The 20,546-nt window shown below is 33.2% G+C and overlaps 1 protein-coding gene across 1 annotated transcript; it reads left to right on the top strand.

Annotated features, from left to right (window-relative positions):
• Positions 1-16,103: 16,103 nt before the first annotated feature.
• LOC116105348 lies at positions 16,104-17,723 on the top strand. The gene has a single exon (XM_031391781.1). It carries the CDS (start codon positions 16,104-16,106, stop codon positions 17,721-17,723), a length of 1,620 nt encoding a protein of 539 aa, XP_031247641.1.
• The last annotated feature ends 2,823 nt before the right edge of the window (positions 17,724-20,546 follow it).

The raw sequence follows: 20,546 nt of genomic DNA, 5'->3' as shown, positions 1-20,546 counted from the left end.
TATTGATATTTTGTAACTTTTTATATACATAATATCCATAGATACTGAAGTTTATTTATACTCTGCTAATGAAAGTGTTTTGTGTTGTCATGGATGATATTTTTATTGTACTTCAACTTTCAATTTTTTGAAAATGAGATGAACATTCAATATAATTGTTTATAACGTTGGAGATCAAAACATTAGAGTAAAATTCTCAAATAACCATCAATTATTAGTATTCCAATTCATCATTATTTGGAACACTTATTTCTCAATTGATGGGTCTATTTGACAACATTTTATAAAACTATTAGGGGTGTCATGTGATTTTAAAGGGTTTATTTGTTATTTTTTTTAAAAAGGGGGATAATTGATATTTTTTTGGGTACCCAAAATCGGAACCAGAACCTGTAACACAGGTTGCAGTTCAAGGAACAAGTAGCAATATCAGCAAAATATAATTTAGTTGTGTTTGTTTCTAATGAAAAATCCAAAAGAAAATGAAAGAAAATTTTATTAGTGATTAATCTGTCGTGATCAATTCATGTATAAAATTTTGTTTTATTGCTGGTTTTATAATTATCTGTTCTTGTAGCATTCCCTTTCTCACTCAAATGAGGATTGATTTTTGGAGTTAATGAAAAATACAGAGTTTGTAGAAAGTGAAATTTCTTTTTGAAAAGCTGATAAAGAGGGGCTAGAGTAAAATTATTGACTCTATTGTGCGTTCTCCAATTGCAAACTGTATTGTAAGAAACAAATTGGCCTATTCGGAGGATGGACATAGTTGATAACATAGCTGGCCCCTTAAAAGAATGTCAAACGTGGGATAGTTCAGTGATTCTAGTTGTATCCCAAAAAAAAATTGAATACATTATTCTATTTAGTTTGACTTTGGTCCACTCTTAATTTTTATTGTCAAATATTAAAAATTTGTGACCCATTCTCAATTTTAGAACTAAAAGTCTTGGCCCACTCTCCCCTTTTATACTAAAAAAACTTGCCCACCGCCCACCTTCAATTTTTTAATAAAACGTGTAAAAATAGAATTTCTTTTGCAGTTGCAAGTTGCAAACCCTCAGTAAGTCAGACCGGTGGTTGCTCGCATCATCCACAACTCCTCTGTTGTACTGGTGCTCTCCCTAATTCTTCTTAAACAAAATTCTATTAGTTATTTTCTCCCTGGTTAGTATTTTTTTCTTTAAGTATAATACTTTTTTGTTATTTATGTGTATTAGTATAATAGCATTGTGCATTGAATTTTTTATTGAGAAAACTTTTAGGAAAAAAAGGGAAGTTTTTAGATTCCAATATTTTGTAATAGGTAAATGATTGTTTTGTGGTCCCAAAATTTGAAAGAAAAATAATATATAGATAATAGAAATAGAAATATAGATAGAATCGAGGAGGGTTTTATTTTTATGTATTGTTTAAGTCTTTAAGACTTTAAGTTGATGATTAAAAAACTTTAAGTTGGAAAATTTAGAATTTCTATAGTTATTATAGAATTCAATTCGTGAGATAATTTATTTCTTTGTATTTATATAATTTTATTTCTTTGTATTTAGATATGGAAAAATATTTTAAAAGAAAGTCAATTGTTGAAACATCTCAACTTTGTTCTGGTGTCAATGATCATGAAAACCAACATTTTTCAAAGAAAAATTGCTTTGAAGTTGACTTGGAAAATCTTCTTTCGGATCCTGGCTTTCGACCAAGAATTACGTTTTATCATCCTAATGTTCGAAACCAAGTCAGAATGCGTTATCTACAAAAGGGTCCTTGTCAACCTCGCAACCATAAGTTTCCCAAATCAAAATCTGGTGATCATGAACGGAGTTTCCAATGTTCTTGGTTTGATAAATATCCTTACTGGTTGGAATATAGTGTTGAGAATGATGCTGCATATTGTTTATGTTGTTATCTTTTCAAACCAGATAAAGGTGAGCAAAGTGGTGGTGATTCTTTTGTTCTTGATGGGTTTCGCAATTGGAAGAGACTTGAAAAATTTAATATCATATTGGAGGTCCTAATAGCTATCATAACCAAGCTGTGAAAAATGTCAAGCTTTGAGAACCAAAAGCAGCATGTAAGTACAGTATTATATAAGAAATCTGATCAACAGAGAGAAGATTATCGTATTCGGTTTAAAGGATCAATTTCTGCTAGTCGGTTTCTGTTTGGCAAGGATTGCCTTTTCGTGGCCATGATGAGTCTATTAATTCAATGAATCGAGGAAACTTTCTTGAACGTTTCAATAACAGTGAGCAAAATGAAGAATATAGATTAGTAGCATTGGAGAATGCTCTGGACATGATAAATTGATTGCTCCTAGTATCCAAAAAGATATAATCAATGCATTGCAATTGAAACCATCAACAACTAATTAGTGATCTTGGAGATGTTTTTTTTTTATACTAGTGATGAAGCTAGTGATAGATCCAACCAAGAGCAGATGACAATTATTATGTTATGTAAATAAAAGAGGGATGTGTTGAGTGTCTATTGAGCATTAGCATGTCACGGATACGACTGCTTTGTCACTAAAGATAGGAATCGAAACATTGCTCTCTAAATACATTTGAGCATATCAAGATTAAGTGGACAAGGTTATGATGGTGCGAGTAATATGCGAGGTCAGTTTAATGGGTTAAAAGCACTTATATTGAAAGATAATGATACGCCTTCTATGTTCATTGTTTTGCTCACCAACTTCAACTGGCATTGTAGCTATGTAAAAAAGGATACAAATATTGAGAGACTTTTTTTGAAGTTTCTTGTGTGATAAATATTGTGGATGGTCACCTAGATGTAGGGATCTTTTAATGAGAAACAAGCTTTGAAGGTGAAAAAAGCTATTGAAAGGGTGAGCTTTCAACAGGGCAAAGTCTTAATCAAGATACTAGTCTTAAGCGACCAGGGAAACACGGTGGGATTACATTATGGGACTATTGAGCTTGATTAATTTGTTTTCATCGTTATTGAAGTGCTTGAGGATCTTACTGAAATTCTTATAATAGAGTTGAAGCAAGTGATTTGGTGGATTATATGGACTTCTTTTGATTTTGCTTTTAAAGTGCACATGATGAAAACATTTTGGGAATCACATTTGAACTTCACAAGCATTGCAAAGAAGGATCAAGATATTATAAATGCTATGTCTTTGGTTCACTTGTCGAAAAAGAAGATTATCGTGATAAGAAATAATGGATGGGATAACTGATTGATGAGTTCTCATTTTGCATGTCATGATATAGATGTACCAAATATGCAAGAGAAATTGTTGCACGAGGGAGATCGCGGCGTAATGTTCAGAGAGGACAAATTATTTCATTATCGTGTGAGTTGTTCTATGCCATAATAGATTTGCAACTATCAGAGCTTAATAGTCGTTTAATGAAGGTAATACAAAATTACTTATTGCATGGCCTTTCTAAATCCAAGTGTTTGATTTCAAGCATTTGATAAAGGAAATTAGTTTGTTTTGCTCAATTTATCCACTGAATTCTTCTATGATCTTATGGCACTTGAACTTGAACTTGATAATTACATTGATGATATGAGCTCAAATAGTGATTTTTATAACTAAATGATATTCCAGTCTGCTCAGACAATGGTTGAAAAGAAGAAGCATCTTATTTACTCATTGGTATATTGCTTTCACATTGGCTTTAACCTTACTAGTTGCAACTACAAGTGTAGAAAGGCATTTTCTACTATGAAAATTATGAAGACTCATTACACAATCGGATGGGAGATGGTTCTTGAATGATGAGCCTAATTCCATATGTTGAGAAAGTATGTTTGACAGTTGTGATAAGGAGATAGTCATGCAACGATTCCTCAATATGAAGCCCCACCGAGGACAATAGTAAATGCAATTTTTTTTGTTTTTGTGACAATATTGACTGGAAAAATAGAATACGAATGTTATAGATAATTAGTTTTTATTTGGCCACCTAATAGAAATTTTGGATCCGTCCTTGTTGGAAAGTGAAGTTCAATGGAGCTACTTTAGCAACAGGTAGCCCCCATTGATCACTACTAGTAAATGAGTGTCTTTTCTTTAACCGAAAGCAAAAATGAATGGAGCTTTATACTAAACCAAGCGAGACTTCATCAATTCATACATTGGAATGGCAAGGATTGATGTACATATCATATTTAATTGCCCACTAAGACAAGTAAATGTTCAAACTAATTCTATGGGCCTTACTTTTTTGTTCAAAATAATCATCATGGTCATTGGCTGCCTGCTAATATAGACATTGACAAAGCTAATGTCTAGACATCGTTCACAACTCTGAGTCTGATTAGGAGTCTGACTTAATAAGAGCTTGAAAATACCACATTTAGTTAGTGGGTATGAGGATTAATGTGGGAAATTAGGCTTAATTTGGTAAAGTTGTTTAATATCTTCATAATTGCCTTTTACGGGATCACGGTGTTTTTGAGTGTTTTTAGGTACTAGGGCTTAAATGTTATGCTCGGATGAAGAATCATGTTGGCAATGGAAATGAGTGATGAGTGGAAGCAAATGGATCAAGAATCAAAGTTGAATGAAGAAGTGTATGGAAGTTGAAGTAAAGAGAAGATTCTAGATTACGTTCCAGCTTGGTAGCCTCGGTATTTTGAGAATATCTTGAGCTGTAGAACTCGGATTAGATGATTCTTAGACTGTTGGAAATCTGATTCAAAGGGCTACATTTCATATGTTTAACACTTTTCCAAATTCATCATTATTAGGTTAAAAAATCACATCTCTGAATAACAGTGGAATGATGCGGGGAAGAAGGCCAGCAGCAGCACACTTTTTCCAGTAGCTACTGTGCTGCAGCACACAGTGCGGGCCACAGTCACGGAAGTTAAAATTGGTTATCCGTTTTTAGGTAGGAGAATAGGGTTAAGAGTCCAAAAACAAAATAAGAATCAAGAAAAATAAAACCTAACCTTGTGGGATATAAATAGAAGTCTTTATATGCGGAGTGTGTTTTTCTAAGCGCATTTCAGTTTATGTAAAAGGAACGGCTTCTGAAAGGAAACATTACCACTGCGAGGAGTCAACTTGCAGCAGAGAGGAGAGAGTAGCAGCGGGAGCAAGGGCAGCTTGTCTCTATCTCCTGCCTTGATAGATCATCATTTGGGGAAATCGAAATATCTGCGAGATCGGGGTCACAATTTGTTTCTGAGAAGTTATGAACTAAAATTATTCTCTAGGGCTAAGATGTTGCCCAATCTCTTGATTATGTATTTATCTTTGATTATTAATTTTTATTAAGAAATCTTCCTAAGTTGTACTATTATTCCAATGTTTTTATTTTAAGGGCCCAAGAATTAAATGAACTAATGAACTAGGTTAGATCGAGAGATGATGCTTAGTTGGTCTACGGTAGTAAAACCATAGGTGAGCAAACGCTAGAGATAGGTTACCGCGACTTGTGAGGTTTTGGTAAACTCCATAGAGCGTAATGATCTCCAATTGCTTAATATGATTAGAGATAATTCGGGTTAGTAATTAGGGGATAATTGATAATTGTTCGAGAGAAAGTATTTGAAATTTAGGGAGTTTGACCTATAGGAAGAGCTTAATAAAATAGCATAAGAGATCGATATATATGAATAAAAGTTGGTGTAAAGTCTATACCCAAGTCTAGTCATCTTGTTTTACCAAAGGTTTATTTTAATTGTTCTCTTTTCAGTTTTTTTAAATTCAATGTTTATTTAATTTAGGTTTTCCTGATAAAATTTGGATTGATCAAAAGTAATATGATAGTTTAATTGGTAATTGATAATAGTAATTCCTTGGGTTCAATATCGTATTTTATACACTTTTTTACTGCACGATTTGTATACTTGTAAAATCAACAATACAACTCCTAATGAATTTGGATCCCATGATGACTCCTCATTCCTCAAGGATCTAAGTCTTAGGAGCATTTACTAAGTAGGACTCCGTCCTACAAGTGATCCTATTCCTTAGGACTCGAATCCTATGAGAATACTCCCAAGGGATTTCGTCTACAACAAGACAAGTTGAACACTTGGTATATTCCTAAACTTAATGCCTCACAACCCCAAGTCCTACTAGGATTCCTACATCCTAGAGGTCCAAAGTTCATACAAGCACTTACACAAAGACAAAGTAATAGACATAATGGTCATACATATGTAAAACTAACACAAACTCCAATCCGCAAAATAATGTAACATAACTATAATATAAAGTATTTTGACATCGAAATTTTCTCTCTCTCTCTTTTTTAATTGTTTTATGAAAATGGTAAAATCTTACAATTTTCTAAAAGTAGAAAATAATGACCTTTGGTATATAGGTGCTCATGAGGGGATTCAAAACTTATACTATATTGGAGTAAATCATAAACTTGATCGTTCGACTAATTTCTCATAAGTGAGAAAGTGACTTTGACATTTAAGTTTCTATTAGATTATAAGATTTATAATATTTTTAATTCATTTTTAAAGAAAGATTGTAAACTTAGGTTAATAGCATAAAGGTGATACATATGTAAACTAATCATACAAACTCCAATCCACAAAATAATGTAGCATAATTTGTTTATTATCACATCATTTATCTAATATTAATTGAATTGCTCTTTACGTGTACCCATTTATTCTTTTTACCACATCAATTTGTTTATAAAAATCTAATACAAATCTCTTATGTTAGGATTATGTAACGGAAATCCTTGGATCAATAGAGACAATACGAGCGATAATATGAGATTAAAATGTAAATTTAACTTATTTGGGCCCATACAGACCAATTTCACAGGCCCATAAAGAAAACTTGTAAGGACTAATAAGATTTCACAGGTCCATATAAAAAATGGCTTCCATTAAAGCCATAGTTGATTTTTGCTGTTGCAGCAAATTTGTAGATTTCATTTTTCTAAACAAGCCCACATCTTTTTATTTAGTTGAGGATAAATTGGAATTAAAAATATTATTCTTCTTCCTCAATTTTATTTCAAAAGTTTTATATTTAGCCGTCACCAAAAATTAAATGAAATGAAATAAGAATTTATAAATTCACAAATAAATCAAAATTCATGGTATTTTTCAAAATTATTTAGTATTTCTTTACAACATGAAAATTTTTGGGTTTCATATATTTTAGACCTAAAGCGAAAATAACTATCATTTAATCTTTTGAAAAGTTCTTTATTAGTTTCTTTCTTCTTCTTTTTCTTTTTTCTTTTCCAAGTTTTATTTGATTAAACTACTGCAAATTTACATGTTTAAATAGAAAATAATAATAAACCAAGAAATAATTAGAACTTCAATCAAACAATGGGTTTATATTAATTTTTGAAGTATTTTTAGAGCTGACACACTTTATATAAATAAAAAATATAAAATTCAGATTTAGAGTAAAACTAAAATTAAACGTTCTTTATCCAATGCCATGCCTTTACAATAAGCTTCATAGCCTGCCGATTTTCCTAATTCGATAAAAATATTGTCGAAAATTAAACCAAATTTATTATTATTAATAGGAGTTCAGTTTTTATCATATCAAGAGACTAGTATTTAGTTTCCTAGATTTCGATTGTCTTATCTGCATTAGTATTATGAACATCAGTTTTAGTTTTAAATATTTTACATAATTAATTAACTAACTTCTACAATTGATACTAATAACTAATAATATAGTATTAACTAATGATTAATTATAATTTAATGATATATTACTATATAATTAATATAAAGAAAATGAAAACCAAAAACTTTATTTAAACATCATATAAGTGAATTTAATTCAATGAAGTGTTACATGAAAATAAAAAAACGAAAAAAGAAAAAAAGAGAACACATCAATTATTTCTAACAAGAAATATTTATATGGGATATCTAGAACCGGGGCATCAAGTGGTATTTTTGGAAGGAGTACTAATACAGCCAAGCAGCAACAAACAGTAAAAGACTAACTTCAAAACTTTTTCCTTAATATCTCATAAAACGTTCTTCTTGCGGATGATGGCGGAGCCGTATGTGGAACCACAAGTCCCAGAAGAGGGGGTACTCTAAAGACGCAAACAAGTACAGAGGGACTAAAGCTGATACGAACATTGGAGCAACATAATACGCCTTTCTGTCGCAGAACACCAGAAAAACAGTGGCACAAAACGCTACCATCAACGATATTTAGAGAGGAGGAACAACATAACAAGTCCCCATATAACCTTTTGGACAGGACATAAAGAAAATCTTCGCATAGCATGCTGTGAGGATGGACAAGAACATTATGAGGCAACAATTGATGAGAAGAAAGAGAGTGCATCTGTTTGTAAAAATTTGGTATGCCAGCACCATTGTAATCACCAGGTACAGTGATTGCTGCTGCAAATACTATTGTGGCAATGAGTGCTGCTGTTACTGAGCATGAGTTTGCTACAACTTTCATCCAATCCTGACCTTCTTTAACGAGTTCCCTATGTGCCTTAGTAGATATCATCGCCGGAGTTTCTTCATTACGATTCTTGTCCACTTGTACGCAGGCTGTACAATCTTCTCTATTTCCTGCATAAGATAAACTTCTTAATTACAAAAATATAAATTTAAAAAATTGCGAAATCCATATAGAGATGTCAAATTGTCATCTTATTCAGTCATATATTGCCATATAGAGATGTCAAATTGTCAATGGGGAGGGTTGGATACTAAGAAATCCATGCCTATGCTCATCTCTTTTATGAATACTCAAATCCAACCGATTATCCATTCTAAAAAATGGGCCGGGTTTGGGTTTGGGTTACTTTTCTAGACAAAATTTTTTTATCGCCCCATTTGAGATATATATAAAAACTATTTCTTTGAATAAATTAATCAAAATGATAAATAATAATTTTAATTATCTAATACAAAATTTATACTCAAAGTTTAATAATTCAACCACAAAAATTATCAAAACAAATTATAAACAAAAGAAATAAAATGATTTTGAATTTAATTATAAGTTTATAATAAATCTGATTCCAATTAATGTAAATTATAATTCATCAAATAATTGATAACCTATACTACTTAATTTTACAATATAAAAGAAAAAAATTAACATAAGCTCAATGTTCATACAATTTTAAAGTTGATTAAAATATATGATGTTAGTAATCATATATTAAACATTCAATAACATTCCTTATTTTCATATTCACAAGTTGAGAGATGACAAAAAAACAATTTGAAGTTAATCAATGTAGGACTAAGGTTATAGGGGTTAGGTTTTTTTTTTAATTAAAAAGTAAATAATAATTTTAATATTAAACAATTATTTATTCATATTTATATACTTTTGGGGCAAATGGGGCAGGTCAGGGTCAAAGTTAGCATTCTCATGCCCGCCCCAAAATAATTTGGATGGAGATACTTAAATTCAAGTCCAACTCACCCCAAAATTTTACTAACGAAACCCAAACTCTTAGGAGCCCCAAACCCATGGGTCATTTTGACATCCCTCATTCCATATACAGAACTAATAGACTTTGTCAATAGAAATAGAGACTCCTCTCATACAAATACACTAATATGACACATTAGACAAGCGCACTTATATTTGTCCTATTGAAGAGTTTTCGCTTCCCCAATAGTATTTTTTAATTGGCCCCATAATGTTTCATAAGAAGTCTTACCTTGAACCATAGTAACTCATGTTGCATCTACATGGCTGCACCAGGAATGACATTTAGTCTATTTTTAGGAGCTAGCTTTCCAGCATAAGGCAAGATCTTGTTCTTGTCAAAGTCTTCAAAAATTAATAACAAATGTTTGCGATCATTCAGTCCATATATGAGGTTAAATAATTTCTCGACGATTCATGATTATTAAGTGGAATAGATTTTTATTTTTTTTCATTTGTAAACCATATTGTATCAGGATATGACTTTATAATCTCTTCCACGATTTCGTAGAATCTTAATTCTACCGCTAAAAGGAGCGGTCATTTTAGTATCAAATAAGCTGTTCCACAGTCGTTTTTATCATCTACAATTACCTTGCATAACTGTTTGACAAACTGAAGTAATGTGTTATGCATCTACTTTGTCTCTCTTATTTATTTATTTTTGTATAGCTTATAACTGCAAATTAAATGAACTCAACAGTCAGCAATGACAATAACTGCATATTTAACCCTGTAAAATATTTGAGTAAAATAATAGCAAAGATTTTTAGTATGCATATTTAAAAATTTTGTTAGTCAACCCAAAAATTATTTTCTGGATGGGTTAATTAAAAAAAAGCGAAACCAGAAATTTATTTTAGGAAGGGCTGAAATTTTTTTTCTAAACAACAGCTAAAAATGAGATATTATAAAGGGAGTAAAATCACATATACATCATGTAAATTGATTTAATAAATAGAATAAAAATAGATAAATTATTATTATCTTCTCATGTTAGGGAAATTGAAATTATCTTCTTGTAGAGACAAAAGAAAGGGTTGTATTCAAAGCCAGAAAATTATTTAGGTGAGATATAAGGGAATGGGTACTATATAATGTATAATTAACTTGTTTATTTAAGCATTAGGATTTTTTTTTTTTTTTAAATTAGGAATAATAAGAAAAATGAAATTCCTTTTAATTAGGATTTGATGAAATAGAAGAAATATTTTTTTAAAAATAAAATTGGCATACAAATTGCAATTATTTTACCAGGATTATAAATTTTATTTAAAATGATAAAAAAAAAAAGTATTGATATTCATATATATAACAAATAGCTTTTGTATATATATATGAGAAAATTGTAAAATTAATGAGCTTTTATAAAGACTATGATATTAGTTTTATTCAAATAATTAGTGCACATAACATATGAAGCTTACTAAACCAGTATTCAATTACTAAAACAATATTTAATTTATCCTAATTTTAGTGATTAAATATTGACTAAACTCATCGTAGTCTTGCCATTTTTTACAAAAAATTTGACCCCGGCTGTAGCTCGGGCCATGTAACACTTGCTTCCGCTCCAGGATTAAAATCATTATAAAAAATAATGCAGCAACTCATCCTAAATCAACTAGACCAAAATATATTTTTCCACCCTAATTTTACTAAAATAACATTTGCTTATACTTTCCCACCACAGGTGAATAAAAAATTACAAAATGCCATCCAAGGTTAGTCTTCGTCTATGGAATATTCACTTTGACTTGATTTAACGGTTGGAATATCCCCTTTATTAAATAAATTAAGAAATTATTTTACAATCCTTTATAAGTTAATAAAATTAATAAATAGCCACAGATGTTCTTAGTTTCATCACTAAAACCCTCTTCTTCACCACTTACATCTTTACACCACAACACAAAATAAAAAACAAAGCTCCGCGAAATGAGGTAAGCATACTTTATCTCTCAAAAACAAAGAGGACTTAGTTGGATGGTCAGATTTGTGATTTGTTTCTACAAGGTTTGGGATTTGATCCCCTCATAGAAACCTATATGACAAAAAAACTGTATTTAACCGTTTTCCGACGATGACAGGGTTTGGTGGGGGAAGCTCGCACAGGGATTTCCACAAGCATATAGAAGTTTATTTTTTTCTTTCCTTGTTTTCCTCTATTTTTCACTCTGCAATTTAGCACTAGAAAAAATAGATTAATGGCTACAGATATTCATTCATATTGTGATATGCTTCCATGTTTGCCTTTGGCCATATGACGACATTCTTTTAACTCTACATTGCCTTCACCAAGGCTAGACTTAAACTCTCCTTTATTTCAACCCATGTAAACATCCAATACTCTGAAATTCCATCAAATTTAACTTCCCTAGCAAATTTAGTAGAGCTCCCATTACCAGTTTTGGATCATAAACTCTTGCCTGAAGGTGTTGAGGCAACTGTTGATATTTCATTGGCATAAAATTCCATACCTTAAAGTCTTTCCTACAAGAAAGATAAAATATATTTTTTATATGATTATATTATTATGGCAACTGAAATCTTTTGAAACTTCGAGTGAAAATGATGGAGAGTTTCTATGCATCACTTCTAATATTTCATGCCAGAAGCATGTACCGAAGAAAATCCTTGTTTCTCATCAAGGTTATATTATACATTTCTGACGAATGTTGAAATCTATGTAGTTATGAACCAGAAGTTCACTGATCCTGAACTTTTTAAGATTTGGCATGACTGTCATGGTCATCCAGGATCTACTATGATGCATATGATCATAGAAAACTCACATGGGCACCCATTAAAGAACTTGAAGATTCTGTCACCTAATGAGAGTGTTTGTATTGCTTGCTCACAAGGCAAATTGGCATTTAAGCTATCCATCACTAAAGTTGGTCCATAATCTTCATCATTTTTACAAAGAATTCAAGGGGACATATATGGACCTATTCATCCAGCAAGTGGACCTTTCCGCTATTTGATGGTATTAATTGACGTATCGGCACGATGGTCACATGTTTGTCTGCTATCTACCCGTAATGTTGCCTTTGCTAGATTGCTAGCACAAATTATCAAATTAAAGAGACACTTTCCAATTACCCAATTAAAGCAATCCGTTTAGACAATGCTGATGAGTTCACCTCAAAAACATTTGATGACTATTGTACAACAATGGGAATTGATGTTAAGCACTTAGTACGACATGAACATACCCAGAATGGTATGGCAGAGTCATTTATAAAGTGCATCCAATTAATTGCAAGAACTTTGCTTTTATGTATGCAATTACCGACTTCTGTCTGGGCTCATGCATGTTTTACATGCTATGACGTTAATTCGCCTAAGACCCACTACATATCATCAATATTCTCCAATATAGCTTGTATTTGGACATTAGCCTAATATATCCCATTTAAGAACTTTTGGTTGTGCTGTGCAAGTTCCAATTGCACCTTGTCAAAGCACCAAAATGGGACCCCAACATCGTTTGGGAATATATGTTGGCTATGACTCACCATCCTCATCAGATATCGTGAGCCCTTGACGAGTGATCTATTTATTGTACATTTTGCGGATTGCCATTTTGATGAGAAAATATTTCCTCCTTTAGGGGAAAAGGCAAAGCCTCTTGAAGTAAGGCGTGAACTTTTTTGGAAAGTGAATTCTATGTCTCATTTAGATCTCACACATCTCAATCTGAAATTGAAATGCAAAGAATAATACATTTGCAAAACATTGCCAACTAAATGCCTGATACATTTACAGATGCAGCAAAAATAACGAGATCATACATTCTTGCTGTCAATACACCAGCAAGGATTGATGTTACCAATGAACAATCTATGCAGGCAGTAATCAATTCATTTGTTACACGCAGAATCATGGTAGGCCTGTCGGAGCCAAGGATATTATTCTTAGGAAACAAAAGGCACAGAATCAAATAGGTGCCAATATTGGAATAATTGACAATTCCACATCTTATAAACTAACTCTAGAAGAGTTAACAATCCTTGAAATGACAGAAGCCCCTAAAGAGAAAGAAATCCCTGAAGGAATACATGAAAATAGAAATGAAGAAATCTCTATGAACTATGCTCATAGTAAAGAAATGTGGAATCGTGAGACAATAATTGTCAATAACATATTCTCATACACAGTAGCTACTGAAATTATGAATGGTGAGTTTAAACGATGCTTAATTGATGAATGTCGAAAGAGACATGATTGGCCAAAATTGGAAGAGGCAATTCAAGCAAAATTAACCTCCCTAACAAAACGTAATGTATTTGGACCTCTAGTCCAAATGCCTGAAAAAGTGAAACTTGTAGGGTACAAGTGGGTATTCACAAGAAAACAGAATGGAAAAAATGAGATTGCTAGATATAAAGCCAGACTAGCGGCTTAAGGTTTCTTGCAGAGACCTGAGATTGACTTTGATGAGATGTATTCACCAATGATGGAGGTGATCACATTTGGATACTTGATTAATTTATCGGGCTCAGAAGGACTTGATATGCATTTCATGGATGTTGTCACTACGTATTTGTATGGTACACTAGATACTGATATCTATATGAAAATCCTTGAAGGATTCAAAGTGCCAAAAGCAAATAAAAGGAACATGTATTCAAAGATTGTTATATGGGTTGAAACAATCAAGATGAATGTGGTATAATCATCTTAATGAATATTTGATGAAGGATACATCAATAATCCTATATGCCTATGTGTTTTCATAAAAAGGTCAGAATCGGGATTTGCAATTATACTGGGCATTATTACTGAACTTTTAGGGATTTACTGTAATTACACCTTTAAGAGGTGCAAAATTGTACTGGGTATTATTACTACATAAGAAAGTAATAATAATAATAAAAGGATGTTGATGCAAAACCCAACATATAGGTTAACCTCAGAATATTCCAAATCCAGTGCAGCTTGAGCAAAAACAATATGCATAATACCTCCAATGGTGGAAGGTAGAAGTGGTGATTAAAATTGAAGTCTTATTGCACTTCTCATTAGCCACCCTAAACCCTATATATATATCAACTATTATAAGGATAATTAATCGGCCCTCTTGACTAATTTTTTTATTTTACTATAAAAGTATGAGCTGTCTTGAACTGTATCTACCTCCAATGGTGGAAGATAGAAGTGGTGATTAAATTTGAAGTGCTATTGCACTTCTCATTAGCCACCCTTTTGCAACATATATATATTAACATTCTTTTATCAACGATTATAAGGATAATAATCGACACTCTTCACTAGTTTTTCATTTTATTATAAAACTATGAGCTGTCTTGAATTATACCTTTAAGATACATGATAAGATCACAACTAGATAAAGATTATATATATATATATATTCAATATTTTATCTTTCTGTAATTGCTCTCATTATCAGCGTCCACAAACCACAACTTTATCCAATTTTTTTCCACAAGCTAATCTCTTTTGTCAATAAAGAGAATCAGGTTGTCCCTTCGGAGGAAAAAGAGGGCTAGATTTTCTTTCCTTAGGGAGAACGACCTTTTCCCACCCAGGGTTTGGCGAAACGACATTTTCTCACTCGTCAAGTTTCAAAATGACACTTTCACACCTTTCGTCGGATTTCATTAATGTTTTATGTTAATTTTTGACTAAAAAGATGAAAATATCCTTAAATAGTTTATTTCTTAATTAATTTATTATATCATTCCACACTAAGCAAGGTCAGATTTTATCGGCCAATCTGTACTTCTTATCCTAAGTGAGGATATGAGTTCAAGCAGAGCAACTCGCCCATTGGGTGAGCTCAAGGTCTCAAGTTGCTCAAATGTAGACTCAAATAATAACAACAATATAAAAATAACAGCCACTGCACTTAGCTGATCCACCATGGCTCATAATATAAACTTCCTCATATTCTTTTTCTCATACTTGAGTGTAATCTTTCAAGTATATTTGACTGTAAATGAAAATGAAATCTAACAAAATACAAAACACCCAAATGACAAAAACATTTTTTTTTTCCCATACAATTAAAGACTCTCAGTTCTTTTCTCTTAGAAAACCGAACTAAAAACTCTTACCTGAATCACAAGCTTTTTTTCCCCCTTTCTATTATTTATATATCTCTAAGTTTCTTCTTCTTCCTCAAAAAAACTTGTTACTGACCAGTCTATGCGCAATCTTTTGCTTCTGTTCTCTTCTTTTCTCTGTTTCTCTCTATCTACTCTGCCTCTCTCTCTCTCTCTCTCTCTCTCTCTAAATCCTTTAGTTTCTTCAGTTGAAAAAAGAGAGAGAAACTAAAAATAAAAAATTGTATAGTGATCTACAAATTAAAATAATAATTTTAAAGAGATGAATTAAAAAAAAGGGGGGGTCAAGACTTATTAAGAATAAAAGCAAGTAAGGGTGTTTTCTGTAAACTTTGTAAGTATACTTGGGGTGTGTTTTGTAAAGATTGTAAGTAAGTAAAACGATGCGTTTTTGTACTAATCTCAGTCTCTATATAAGAGGCTGTTACTGTTTGTTTTCAGTTGTAACAAGAAAATACAATCAGTTAGCAATTAAGTCACACTTTTCTTTCCCTTCTTTAGCTACAGCTCGTACTTAGCCCTCTTTACATTTTTCTTCTGATTTTCGTTCACTTTCTCTCAAATTAGTTCAAGAATCTTCATGGTATCAGAGCCACCGACACACGTCCATGGCGAATCTGACTTCTGAGATCTTGGATTCTGGTTTGAAGGTTGTTAAAGAGCAAATTGACAGTGCGCGGGCAATGAGTTCAGTAGCCCACTCTTCACTTCCAACTCTTTTAGTCAAATTAGGGGAAAAGAACTATAGTTACTGGAGATCTCAGACTCTACCTGCACTTGCCTCTTACGAGCTCGATGGCTTTGTAACAGGTGTGAATCCATGTCTTCCTATGTTTATAGTTGAGAAAATGGTTGATTATGAACAAACTGTTAAGAAACCTAATCCAAAATACTTTGATTGGAAGAAAACTGATCAATTTTTACTGAGCTGGTTAGTGTCCTCTATTTCCGAATCCATGTTTAGACATGTAGCCAAGTGTATAAGTGCGTATGAGATTTGGAACACATTAGAGTTGTATTTTCAGTCATTCTCTAAGGCTAGGACTCTACACTTACGGAATTTGTTGCAAAGTACCAAAAAGGAGTCCATGAGTGTTAATGAATACATTTTGAGGATGAAAGAAATAGGTGATGAGTTGGTAGCAAGTGGAGTTCAAATTGGAGAAAAAGAGTTACTGTTATATATTCTGGATGGTTTGGGTCCAGAATATGATGCCATGGTAGCAAACCTTATTGCTAACAGTAGTAGTACCACTATTCAAGAAGCACAACTACTGTTACATAAACATGAGATGCGCATTGAAAAACAAAATAGTGTAATGACCAACTTTCATGAGCAAATGACCTCTGCTTTACTAGTTGCTAAGCAAGTTTCGATTGATCCAAATAATGTGTCACCAGTTCAGAATTTTAATAGCACTTCACCAGTTCAGAAGCTTGGTCCTAGGGGAGGCATTTTTCAGAATCCTGGGTCTAGCTCTTTAGTTCAACCGAATATGACATATACACATCATGAAGGGTATACTCAACAGCCTCCTAATCTGGCCATGTACACTGCTGTATCACCTCACCTTACTACTGCCCAATATCTTCCTACTAGTGGTTTTCAGTTTAATAACAATGGAATGAGAGGCAGAGGTCGTGGCAGAGGCTATTTTAGGCCTAGACTAGTTTGTCAAGTGGGTGGCAAACCTAGTCATTCAACTCTGCAATGTTACCATCGGTTTGACTATGATTATCATGGGTTTCAACCTCACAACCCTTCTTCAATCCAACCAGCTAACTCACCCATACCTCCTCCTATTACCAATACCCAGCAATACTCTGGAAGTTCTCATGATTCTGCTGCTCAAGTTCAAGTTCTTTATGCAGCAAATTTCCTACAACCAAAAAATGCTGTCAGCTCCTATGATGTTTTTCATGATTTCTCAGCTACTGGTGGTACTAGAGGTTCTTCACCAAGTCCCACTACACCCGGATATCATTCACAAGTACCTGAATTTCAGTCTTTTCCTCAGTCTGGTCCTATGACTTCTACCAACAACTCAACCATGGGGCAACTGTCTGCTACACCTGTGCTGCCAATTTCAAATTCACAAGCTATTGCCACGCCACAAACAGTTGCTGATAAATCCTGGTACATGGATTCTGGGGCATCAAACCATATGATTGCAGATGTCTCTAATCTGATGTTGAAGTCACCTTATCAAAGAGGATCTCAAGTCTAGGTTGGCAATGGTCAATCTATTCCTATCACACACATAGGTCTACTACTACTACCCTCGACTGAATCTAATAGGATTTGACAACTTTAGAACATTTTGTGTGTGCCTCATATTGCAAAAAATCTATTGAGCATATCTCAAATCACTAAGGATAATCATGTGATTGTGGAATTTCATGCTGATTATTGTTTAATAAAGGATAAACACAACAAGGTTGTGCTCTTACAAAGGGTAGTGAAGGATGGTCACTACCAACTCACTTTGCCATAACTTGGCAGCTCCACTGCTAGTTCTACTTTTCAGTTTGAATACTCAGGTTCCTCAGCATTTACTTCCCATGCAGTACTTCATCTTTGTCTAATAAAGAGCAGTTTTCAAAATTTTGTCACAGTTCTGATAGTGATTGTTTTATTGCTAATAAGTCTAAGAATTTTGTTTTTGATGAGTCATTGAATGTTGTTTCTCTTTGGCATGCAAGACTAGGTCATCCTAGTCAGAACATTATACATAATGTACTTGACATACTACATGTAAAGCATTCTGCTTCTGGAAATAAATTTTTTTCTGTGAAGCCTGTCAATATGGAAAGCTACAGTAGTGTCAGTTTCCAGTTTCTACTTCTAGGGCTCTTAGACCATTAGAAATAGTCTATTCTGACTTATGGGGTCCTACACCTTTTCTGTCCACAGAAGGTTATAGATACTATATTATTTTTGTTGATGATTTTAGTAGATACACTTGGATTTATCCCTTAAAGCTAAAATCAGAAGCATTTAGAGTGTTTCTTCAGTTTCACTGTTTTGTTGAGAAACAACTGGATGCAAAAATGAAGTGTTTGCAAACAGATTGGGGAGGAGAATTCAAACCTTTTTCTAGTTATTTAAAAAAACATGGTATTAAGTTTAGACATCCCTGTCCATATCTTCATCAACAAAATGGGAGAGTAGAAAGAAAACATAGGACTATTACTGAATTTGGCCTGTCTTTACTTGCTCATGCTGCCATGCCCCTTAAATTTTGGTGGTCTGCGTTTAGCATAGCAGTATACCTTCTAAATAGGCTTCCTTCAGCTGCTATAGAGTTTATTTCACCCTATGAAATATTATTCAAGTAGTCACCAAAGTATACATATTTGAAGGTGTTTGGCTACTCCTGTTATCTATTTCTTCGACCCTACCAAAAACATAAGTTATCTTTCCATACTGAGAAGTGTGTGTTCTTAGGGTATAGTTTTGATCATAAAGGGTTTTGATGTATGAATGCCTTTGGCCAAGTGTTTATAGTGAGACAAGTGAAATTTCAAGAGACAGATTTTCCATTCAGAACAGGATTTCATTTTGCAGAACCTGCCTCTCTCACTACTGTATCTTCTGGTTTCAATATTATTTATCAATCCTGGCCTCTTCCATAAACCTCCTCAATATCTAAGGACTCACCTTCAGATTCTATTATATGTCAGAATGATTCTCTCAGATCCACAGATTCCATTACACCACCTGTTCAAGACTGCAGTTTTTCTTCTCTAAAAGAAGCCTTCCCGGATACTGATTCTCATTGTTTATCCTCTCCCATAGGTATCTCTAAAGTACCAGCCACAGCCACACACAATCCTGGAATTCACCTTGAAGTTGTACTTCCCATAGCACCTTCTATAGCCTCTGTTCAACCTTCTATCAGCACTAAAAATGTCCATCCAATGATTACCAGGTCTGAGAGTTGTGGTCTCACTAATCCACCCTAAGCTCTTCTATCTACCAACACTATCTTACTTGAACCAAAATCCATTACAGAAGCCTTACAAACTCCTGAGTGGAAAGAAGCCATGGAGGCTGAATATCAAGCTTTGTTGAAGAATCAAACCTGGACTCTTGTACCCTATGAAGCTGGAATGAATGTTGTTGGTAGTAAGTGGGTTTTTAAAACCAAACTTCACTAAGATGGTTCACTGTCCAGGTATAAGGCTAGGCTTGTGGCCAAGGGGTTTCAACAAATCCCTAGCCTTGATTATTTTGAGACCTTCTCACCTGTAGTTAAAGCAGCAACTATTCGAATTATTTTATCTCTGGCTGTTTATAATGAATGAGAAGTGCAGCAACTAGATGTCAACAATGCGTTTCTTAATGGAGAGTTGACTGAACAAGTGTTTATGACTCCACCAGAAGGTTTTACTGATTTATCTCAGCCTAAACAGGTGTACCAACTACATAAGGCCTCATATGGCCTTAAACAGGCTCCAAGAGCCTTGAGAAGTTAAAAACTGCTTTTCTTTGCTGGGGATTTCAGAACTCTATTTCTGATATTAGTCTGTTTTTTTTATAAGAAGGGTTCTCATATAGTTTACTTACTAGTCTATTTAGATGATATTTTGGTGACTGGTAATAATAAGAAATTGATTGATGAAGTGGTGACTGATTTGAACAATAGTTTTGCTTTAAAAACACTTGGTCCTGTGAACTATTTTCTTGGTTTTGAAGTCAATAGAAATAGCAAGGGAGTGTTTTTTACACAAAGCAAATATGCTCAAGAATTATTAGTAAAGGTTGGTATGCATGAATCAACCCTGCAATACACCTATGGCTACTGGAGTTCGATTGGGGAAGAAAGATAGTGTTGTTTTTTATCAGCCTTCATTGTTCAGAAGCATCATTGAGGGCCTACAGTACCTAACTTTATCCAGACCTGACCTTTCCTTTGCTATGAACAAGTTAAGTCAATTTTTACAACAACCTACTATTAATCACTGGACAGCCTGCAAGAGAGTGCTTAGGTATATAAAAGGCACTATAAACCATGGTCTTTTGTTTACTAAGAAACATCATTTTTTTG

The sequence above is a fragment of the Pistacia vera genome, unplaced genomic scaffold (genome assembly GCF_008641045.1).
Source record: "Pistacia vera cultivar Batoury unplaced genomic scaffold, PisVer_v2 Contig498, whole genome shotgun sequence".
In the NCBI taxonomy this organism is placed as follows: Eukaryota; Viridiplantae; Streptophyta; class Magnoliopsida; order Sapindales; family Anacardiaceae; genus Pistacia; species Pistacia vera.
The sequence above is the reverse complement of the archived record's forward strand: the minus strand, read 5'-3'. Positions and strand labels throughout refer to the sequence as shown.